At 34.4% G+C, this 10,351-nt stretch overlaps 1 protein-coding gene across 1 annotated transcript in view; it reads right to left on the bottom strand.

Annotated features, from left to right (window-relative positions):
• Window positions 1-1,243: 1,243 nt before the first annotated feature.
• Window positions 1,244-10,351, bottom strand: part of LOC141336832 (glycogen synthase kinase-3 beta-like) — a 30,761-nt gene continuing 21,653 nt past the window's right edge. Inside the window, exons 4-8 of the mRNA XM_073842561.1 lie at window positions 4,239-4,349; window positions 3,930-4,060; window positions 2,025-2,131; window positions 1,357-1,458; window positions 1,244-1,269 (exon numbers count right to left, since the gene is read on the bottom strand). Coding sequence (XP_073698662.1) covers window positions 1,244-1,269; window positions 1,357-1,458; window positions 2,025-2,131; window positions 3,930-4,060; window positions 4,239-4,349 — 477 coding nt within the window. The remainder of the gene's footprint in view (window positions 1,270-1,356; window positions 1,459-2,024; window positions 2,132-3,929; window positions 4,061-4,238; window positions 4,350-10,351) is intronic.

Genomic DNA, 10,351 nt, shown 5'->3' with positions numbered 1-10,351 from the left:
AAAAATACATAGTATGGGTCAAAATTATTGATTTTTCTTTTATGCCAAAAATCATTAGAAAATTAAGTAAAGATCATGTTCCATGAAAATTTTTTGTAAAATTCCTACTGTAAACATATCAAAATGTCATTTTTGATTAGTAATATGCATTGTTAAGAACCTAATTTGGACAACTTTAAAGGTGATTTTCCTCAGTATTTTGATTTTTTTGCCCCCTCAGATTCCAGATTTTCAAACAGTTGTATCTCGGCCAAATATTGTCTTATGCTAACAAACCGTATATCAATAGAAAGCTTATTTATTGAGCTTTCATATGATGTATACCTCTCAGTTTGTAAAATTTAACCTTATGACTGGTTTTGTGGTCCAGGGTCACACATATATATATATATATATATATATATATATATATATATATATATATATATATATATATATATTTTTTTTTTTAAAGCAAAGATGCTTTAAATTGAACAAAAGTGATGATATAGACACTTTTATAATGTTACAAAATATTTCTATTCCAGATAAATGCTGTTCTTCTGAACTTTCTATTCATCAAAGAAACCTGAAGAAATTCTACTCAGCTGTTTTCAACATAATAATAAATGTTTTTTTAGCAGAAAATCTGAATGTTAGAATGATTTCTGAAGGATCATGTGACTGGAGAAATGATGCTAAAATTCAGCTTTGAAATCACAGGAAGAAATACATTTTCAAATATATTCAAATAGAAAACAGTTATTTTAAATAGTAAAAATATTTCAAAATTGTACTGTTTTTGCTGCACTTTGGATCAAATAAATACAGGCTTTAATGTTAAAAAAAAAAACAATAAAATTGGTATGGATGGTTATATAGTTTATCTTTATATCAGAGTTATTTTAGGTTTAGTTAAATTGGTTTTTAATTACCAATTTAGAAAATGTAAAATATTAAGTTATTTTAGTACTTCAACTTTAACTTATTTCAGTTAAATTTTGATTTCAGTTTTAATTCAAATAAAAAAAAAGTTTTTTAATAGTTTTAGTTTTTGATGACAATAACAACACTGCTTTAGATATTTTTGGTCTCAACAGGAATTTACTTATAGGAAGTAAGACATTTTTTTTTTAAAAAGTGCCTCGAGGATTTAGCTGTTAACTAGGACAGCTCCGCCGAAAAAAGAAATAAAAAATAACTGCGTTTTGCATTACTCAGACACAAGAAAAGTGCATAATAGGGGCTTTCGCACTCCATAGTTCTAGGAACTAGCCAGCATGGTGGTTCCTAGAAAACTAATGAGACACATCAGCAATAACAAGAATGGAAGCTACAGTTTCAAGATTATTTATGAAAACACACACACACACACACTTGCCTTGATAATTTCAACAAGCTGATCTACGCCACTGTCACCAGGAAAAATGGGCTGTCCAAGCAGCAGCTCAGCCAGTACACAGCCAGCTGACCAAATGTCTGTATGGAAACAAAAGTAAAAACTGAATATTACAGCACTTACTCTTCTTACATCACAGATTAGCAGCAGAAATGTATTCAATCACATCGTGATCCTGGATTAAGTAGCATGGGTATACTAAAAATACACTGCATGGGTCAAAATTATATATTTTTTCTTTTATGCCAAAAATCATTAGGATGATAAGTAAAGATCATGTTCCATGAAGATATTTTGTAAATGTTATACCATAAATATATCAAAACTTAATTTTTGATTGGTAAAATGCATTGCTAAGAACTTCATTTGGACAGTTTAAAGGTGATTTTCTCTCTATTTAGATTTTTTTGCACCCTCAGATTGCAGATTTTCAAATAGTTGTATCTCGACCAAATATTGTCCTATCCTATAATGTATAAATCTCAATTTAAAAAAACTGATCATGACTGGTTTTGTGATCCAGGGTCACATTTCATTAGCAGGTCTCACTAAAAGACTAGAGTTAAGGCAGATGAAATATCCACTTTGTTATACACTATAAGAGGAGTATTTTTTGTTATACACTATAAAAAGAGCATTAGATTACCTATGCTGGAAGTGTAGTCCGTGGCTCCGAAAATGAGCTCGGGGGCTCTGTAGTAGCGCGAGCAGATGTAGGAAACATTAGGCTCACCACGCACCAGCTGCTTAGCACTGCAGGAGACAGAAAGAGACAGACCAAACGCAAGACACAGACAGAGAGAATTAGACATAACCAGAAATGACACCAACACGCGTCCACATCAAAACAGCCATCATCATTGGACACATTATCATCACAAGAACAATAATCATCATCATCATTATTGCCAAATAGCCACTAACTACAGCCAAATGTTTGTTAACTATGAAGGAACAAAACTTTAAGTTTAAAGCAGTTTAACCAAATAAAGTCAGTCACAGATTTAGATCAGAACGCTCAAAGCTAAATGTGTCAGATGATGGGATTTGATCCGTGAAATAGTCACTTTCACACACGACTTGTTTAGCTGCTGTGAAATTGCCAAATGAAGTTTTCCAGTAAAGGTACCACATCACACGAGTAATGTCTTTCTGTGTTTTATATTGCTGCCATTCACACGCCATCACAACAATGGCATTATTTCCTCAACCAGCTTCATAAAGTGACTTTTGAGTTGACATTCTATATATGATGGACACTTGTTGCATGCTATTTCTTCATTATTTACTCCAAACTATAAATTTGTAAAGAAACACAAATGTACACACCTGTTCATAAGCTTGAGGTTTGTACGATTTGTGTAATGTTTTTGAAAGAAGACTTTTAAGCTCATTAAGACTGCATGTATTTCATAAAAAATACAGCAAAAACAGAAAAAATGTCAAATATTATTACAATTTAAAATAACTGTTTTCCATTCTAATATATTTTTAACTTGTAATTTATTGCTGTGATGCAAAGCTGAATTTTCAGCATCATTATTGCAGTCTTCAGTGTTACATGATCCTTCAGAAATCATTCTAATATGATTACCTGCTGCTTGAGAAATATTTCTTATGATTATCAATGTTGAAAAAAAAAAATCTTTGTAACATTAATGTAATGGGTTTTTGTTGTCTAGTGGCTGTAAAATTGCCAGATGAAGTTATTATTGCTAATAACATAAGTTATTTTTATTACTACCAATGGTGAAAACAGTTACAGGAAACTGTAATACATAACTTTTATATAAAACAGAATTTTTTTGCACAGTGTCTTTACTGTCACTTTAGATCATTTTTTTTATTTTTTATTTTTGTTAATGCTATTCTTTTATGGCTATGTTAATGGCGAGAGCCAGGTTTAGTTATTCAAAAATAAACCTAAAAGTATCAACAGAATAAAACACAGGAGTAAAAGTATTACAGTCTAGCTAAATACGTTTAAAGGGCAGTGGATTCTGACATTCTGATCCTAGCAATTATCAAAATGAAATATGTTTTTTTTTTCTTTTGACCAATTTAATGCATCCTTAAAGAATAAAAGTATTTTTTTTACTGACCCTAAACTTTTGAATGGTAGTGTACTTTTGTAAATGATGTGGAGACTGACAAAGAAATTGTTGAGTAAAGTTGTTATTTTTGTTTTCTTTGAGCACAAAAAGTATTTTTGTTGCTTCATAAAATTAAGGTTGAACCACAGATGTCACATGGACTATTTTATCAATGTCCTTACAACCTTTCTGGGCATTGCCCTTTATGCAGGGTCAGAAAGCTCTTGGATTTCATCAAAAATATCTTAATTTGTGGTCTGAAGATGATTGAAGGTCTTCATTTTTGGGTGAACTAGCCCTTTAAGGTCAATCACCAAAAGGTTTTTAAGATAATGAGCATCAATACAGAACTACAGGCAATGTTTCAGCTGTTTTAGTCAAGATCTCAAAATAAACAAGTGCTGTTAATTTTCCAGCAGATGTTATATGCATGACAGCACCTAATTTCCCAGTCTCACCTTCCAAAGTCACAGAGTTTGAGTACAGCTGTCTCCGGGTCGAGCAGGAGGTTCTGCGGCTTGATGTCTCGATGGCAGATCCCATACGAGTGGATGTACGCCAAACTGCGGAACAGCTGGTACATGTATAGCTGAATACACACATAAACAGTGACTTTAATACAGCAGAATTTTCTAGCTGAGGTCTACAAAATATTTCACTAAAAAGGTCAGTGGTTCACAAGCAGCACCCAACCAACTTAAATTAGCATGAAAAAAATCACGTTTTCAAAATAGTGAATAATGTCAGATTCTACTGACGGACGTTACCTTCACATAGACCATGGGCAGATTCTGCTTGGCTCTGCTGTAGTGTCTGGCCACTCGGTATACGTTTTCAGGCACGTAGTCCATCACCAAATTCAGATACACCTCATCCTTCTGTGGGCATGAAGGAGATGGGTAAGGGACATAAGGAAGTGAGTTTAGCAGGTTGATATCTAGAAAACACTGAGTATTTAGACTTGTATGGCTTAATATACCATTAATTATGTCTCTTACTAAAATATGTAGTAGAAACCCCATGAAAGATTTACGTTATTTTAAAAATCAATGTTGTTTTACACTTATTTTGGAATAAATTATTTTGATGATGTCAAATGGTTGCACTCAGTGATCAATTGGCGCTACAACACAACAGCTCCACAATACCACAATAAAATAATGATATGATGACCACAGCTACTGTGGTCTGAAAGAGCTTACAGGTGGCGATAGATAAAAGTGAAGGCTTAAACTAAAAGCCGTATCATTGATTTTTCCCACAAGGAGCCTAAACACACATGGATATTGAGTGAAATCCACGCTGAGAAACTACTTCAGTAACTGTCAGTCATCGGCATCTAGCGTTTCTTGTCTCTGCCGTTTGTAAGCTCTTTCAGTAGCTGTGGTCTACTAAAAGCCTCAAAGGCATCATGGCTGAAGTGGAGAGAACAGAGACGCGGGTCTCTAGGAAGTTTTATTCATTCACAAGCATCTTCCCGTTCTTTTCTCCTCTTCTTATTGCTCGGAAAGCAGTTAACACTTACATCGTCTCTGTTGTTGCCCTTCGACTAAAATTACAACCAAAAGCCACACAATGCGGCATCATATTAGTACTTTATATTCAGAGCGGTCTTGCGATAAAAATACCAATAGGTAGCGCCAGTTAACATCATAATAATGGCGCCCCCCTTAGTCCAAAATATATATAAAACAATGTGGATTTTGTAAATAACGTACATTTTTCATAAATTTTCTACTACACATTTCAGTAAAATACATAATTTATGTTATTTTAAGCAATACAAGTGTTAATACCCATGGTTCCCTTTAAAGAGAAAATCCACCCAAAAATAAAAACTCATTTATTTATACTCAGTCATCATTTATTGACTCATGTTCAAGCCTGTATGACTATTCTGCGGAACACAAAACATATTTTAAAGAATGTTGGTAACTAAACAGCTTTTAGTTCCCACTGACTTCCACTGTAGTGACAAAAAATTGAATGTAAGTCAATGGGAACCAAAACTTATTTAGGTTCCCATCTTCTTTTGGAATGGCATGAGGGTGAGTAATTAATGATAGATTTCTGGGCGGACAAGCATTATATATATATATATAGATAAATATAGATGTAACGCCACAGGCGTGTGTTTACTTGCTATTATGGAAATCAACATATTAGCACAATTTCTGAAGGATCATATGTCACTTAATTGAGTAGTTCACTTTCAGAACAAAAATGTACAGATGATTTACTCACTCCCTTGTCATCCAAGATATTCATGTCTTTCTTTCTTCTGTCGATAAGAAATTATGCTTTTTGAGAAAAACATTTCAGGATTTTTCTCCATATAATGGACTTCTATGGTGCCCCTGAGTTTGAACTTCCAAAATGCAGTTTAAATGCATCTTCAAAGGGCTCTAAATGATCCGAGCCGAGGAAGAAGGGTCTTATCTAGCGAAACGATCGGTTATTTTCCAAAAACATTTACAATTTATATACTTTTTAATCTCTACACAGAGTACACATGGAGCTAGACAAGATGAGCATTTGAGGTTAAAAAGTATATAAATTGTAATTTTTAAAAGACAATAACCGCTCGTTTTGCTAGATAAGACCCTTTTTTACTTGGCTGTGATGGTTTAGAGCCCTTTGAAGCTGCATTTTGGAAGTTCAAACTCGGGGGCACCATAGAAGTCCATTATATGGAGAGAAATCCTGAAATGTTTTCCTCAAAAAACATATTTCCTTACGACTGAAGAAAGAAAGACATGAACATCTTGGATGACAAGGGGGTGAGTACATTATCTGTACATTTTTGTTCTGAAAGTGAACTACTCCTTTAAGACTGTAGACTGTAAGACTTAAGACTGTAATGTCATCACAAGAATATATTAGATTTTAAAGTAATAATATTTCACAACATTACTGTTTCTACTGTATTTTCACCAAATAAATGCAGCTTTGGTGAACATACGTTCTTTCAAAAACTAAAAAAAAAAAAAAAAAAAAGTACAGACCACAAACTTTTGAACTGTAGTGTAATATTACTCTACTGATTCTGGTCATACAGTATCATCTACCCCTAAAACCAAAATATTTATTTCATTCCTTTATTCACTGGAACATGTGGATAACAAGAACATTTCAGTGGTGGTCTTTCCAGGGCAAAGGGGGGTCTGAGACTCACACATAGACTATTTGAACAGTCATTATTTCTCTCTCTCTTTTGCCCCCCAGAGACATAAACTCCTTAATGTAGCTGGAAAATTAACCTGCCAAAGGCACTGAGCCAACTCCTGCCTCGTAACAGTGACATCAGCCCTGCCATTGTCCTGTGATTGGCTGCATGTTTTCCGAGACGTGCTGTGATTGGCTGTTCACACACACATACAAATCCTGAGATAAAAGAGGCTGCCAAATGACAAATATTAGTATAAAGGCTCCATGCTGGTGCTTCTACATTGGTAATGAATGAAGACAAGCGTTTTAAGAGATTGATTGGTCAATACAGCATTCCAACCATGCTAAAATACATCATATAGTAACATCCACAACAAAAAAACAACCCTAATAGAAGTATATTGTATAATGTGCAGTATATACTAGATAATGCCTGCTATATTTTAAAAGGTTTGTGAAACAGTGCAAAATATGCAAGGATAAACATTTTAAATGGTAGTATGCTACAATGACGTAGCATGTCTTAAGCAATATCCAAAAATACATTGTATAGGTCAAAATTACAACTTTTCTTTTATGCCAAAATTCATTACGATATGAAGTAAAGATCATGTTCCATGAAGATATGTTGTAAATTTCCTACCATGAATATATCAAAAATTAATTTTTGATTAGTAATATGCATTGCAAGAACTTAATTTGGAAAACTTTAAAAGTGATTTTGTCAATATTTAGATTTTTTTTTCAACCCTCAGATTCCAGATTTTCGAATCTCAGCCAAATATTGTACACTAGCAAATGATAAAAATAATTTGACTTATGAGTGGTTTTGTGGTCCAGGGTCACATAAACATGCATAAAAAATCCATAAAATATTTAAATTAATTTTATATTTTTATACAATTACTCACACAGACATTCACAGTAAAACAAATGCATACTACTGTGTCTAGATTGCGCTTCTGTTCTTGACTATAAGGTGACGTGATAGCTAATATCCATGAACTTTGATTCAACCGCACCATGGGTATGTAAACGGGTGAGAGTTCGGTCTGGACAGGGTTACATAACTGAACTGATCCTGTTTCTGTGCCACCAGGGGAGCCGTCGGGACGAAGTCGCAATGGTCAGACAGTATGTCACCGTGCTGGAATGGAGGGTTAAACCGGTGAGGACAGCCCTGCTCTCGCTGTCGGTCAATGAGACGGCCAAAGACACCAGCTTCACAAGACATAAACATACTCTACACATGCTAAATCATCACGTTAACATGTGTTTCTGTCCTATGGGGTGCCAACATATGTCATTACTCAAGAGGGCATTAGACTTTCCATTAGATTGCAGCAATACTTATACTTACATAGTGTTTCTTAACTAGTGGGACTAAATGCAAAAACACTAACCATATAATTGTGAAGACAAATAAATAGGCCTATCAAATTTCATACAGTATATATCCAGTAAAAATACAGTAAAAACAGGGATATTGCAAAATATTATTACAAATTCAAATAACTGTTTTCTATTTTGATATGTTTTGAAATGTAATTTATTTCTGTGATAAAAAGCTGAATTTTCAGCATCATTACTCCAGTCTTCAGTGTCATACAATCCTTCAGAAATCATTCTAAAATGCTGATTTTCTGTTGAAGAAACATTTCTTATTATAATTAATCGGTGATGGCGGCTTAATTTGTGTGAAACTGTGATATAAAGTAAAAAAAAATAGCATTTATATATAGTATTATTTTTTACATTTTAAAGTAATGTGTTGTGGGGTTTTTATAAATCAAATTATTGGTTAAATAAACATTACTTACACAAGAAAACAACAATTCTATTTAATATATTTACATTAACAATGTAATCAATATTCTATTAATAGCCAAGTATAAATCTCATCAAGCATTTTACATTTATTCCTAAATAATAACTCAAGACAGTAACAATACAATTTAAAGGAACCGTATGTAAGAAATTTATGTCAGTTAATTATAAAATGGCCCTAACATGTCACTAGACATTAAGAAATCATGTTCATTTCAAATACTTATATCACTGACAACAGTGGTCCGGCCAGGATATTGTCATTTAAAAGTGAGAGTTGCAGCCCTCAACTGATGTTATTGTTGTCGTTTTGTGTTTTGGTCTGAGGCTCCACCCTCCAGCTATCTACCAATCACGAAGTCAGTAGAGTTTCGTGAGACGGGTTGCCATCTCTGTTAGAGCTGCAGCTAGCTATACGAACGTGTCGGATAAAACATGTATAACGTTACGAAACCTAAAAGACCTCGTTATTAGGGATGAGCGAGTACAGCATTATCTGTATCTGTATCTGTATCTGTTAACCCTATTGAATTATCTGTATCTGTATCTGTACTCGGAGTGGGCGGGGCCTAACCCGGAAGTGAGTGGGATTTAACCTGGAAGTTGGTCATGTTGTCTTGAAATGGGCGGGGCTTTAACCAGTATGTTATTTTAAGCATGCAATTGATATGGGTTGATCAGAAATTGTTATATTTATTGCTGATTAGAAAACTATTTACATGACAGCATCAGCATTGAGCTTCAGATCAGTGGTTTTGATCATGATAACAAACGAACCATATACAGAACAAGTTTTGCAACAATGAATACAACACATGCGGTTGCAATTATGAAGTAAAATGTAATGGACAAGAGTTTTCATTTCAACATAACTTTCTTTTTTTAACCTTGAGCAGTGTGATTTTTTATTTATTTATTTATTTGGTTCTTCTTTTTTTCCACACCAGGTATGTGTGTGTGTGTGTGTGTGTGTGTAGCTTATTCATTTGTAATATAGTTTTTTTTTATACCACTACTTCGAACCAGCAGAAGGTTTAAAAAAAAAAACTCAGATGAACGGCAGAGAGAGGGAGAGAGAGTGTGTGTGTGTGTGTAACTAATTTGTAATACCACTACTTCCTTTTTTTATTTTTTTATTTATTTATGAAATACAAAAAAGAAAGTGTCAGACACTCAGTGAGTGAAGTAAAAAAAACTGGTCAGAGCCAATTGACTGTTTAAAAAAGAAAAAAAATTCTCCGACAGGCAGAGACGCGAGTCGCTTTTACCAAGCACCACGTCTGAACAAACCCCGCGTTTACCAAAACTCTACTGGTTAAGTAAGTACTACAAACAATCAAAGTAAAAAACAAACCTGAAGCTGAAGAAACCCTAAACGTTAACGGAAAAAACCCGCAAACCTGAGTGACTGAGGGAGAGAACGAGAGAGAGCCACTGATCTATATAATGACTCTATTATAGATCAGTGGAGAGAGCGCGCTGTTCTCTTCTCTGCTCAGTGTTCTGTGTGTGTGTGAGCAGAGCGGGACCGTTCACATGTCGCGCCTAAAAACGTGTGGAAAACGCTAGGCACGCCGCTTTCTTCCTTATCATCAACAAAGCGCTCGGGCGCTTGCGCTCCGGAAGCATCTGCCGTTTCTAAGCAACCATCAGCTGCGCTCTAGCTCCAAGCTTCGGTGCGCTTGCTGCATTCAGAAAAGTTGATTTGTTTTGCTTCCATTATGCGCGCGCAAGCCTACATTTAAAATAACGAATTTGAGCACGCAAAAGACGCTACATGTGAACGGCCCCTAAATCTGTATGTGTGTAGGGGAGGGACGCTGTGATTAGTCTATCACAGAACGCAGACACAGTAAACTACCCAATGAGAATTTTTATTCAATCC

Source organism: Garra rufa, chromosome 6 (genome assembly GCF_049309525.1).
Source record: "Garra rufa chromosome 6, GarRuf1.0, whole genome shotgun sequence".
NCBI classification, from domain to species: Eukaryota; Metazoa; Chordata; class Actinopteri; order Cypriniformes; family Cyprinidae; genus Garra; species Garra rufa.
The sequence above is the reverse complement of the archived record's forward strand: the minus strand, read 5'-3'. Positions and strand labels throughout refer to the sequence as shown.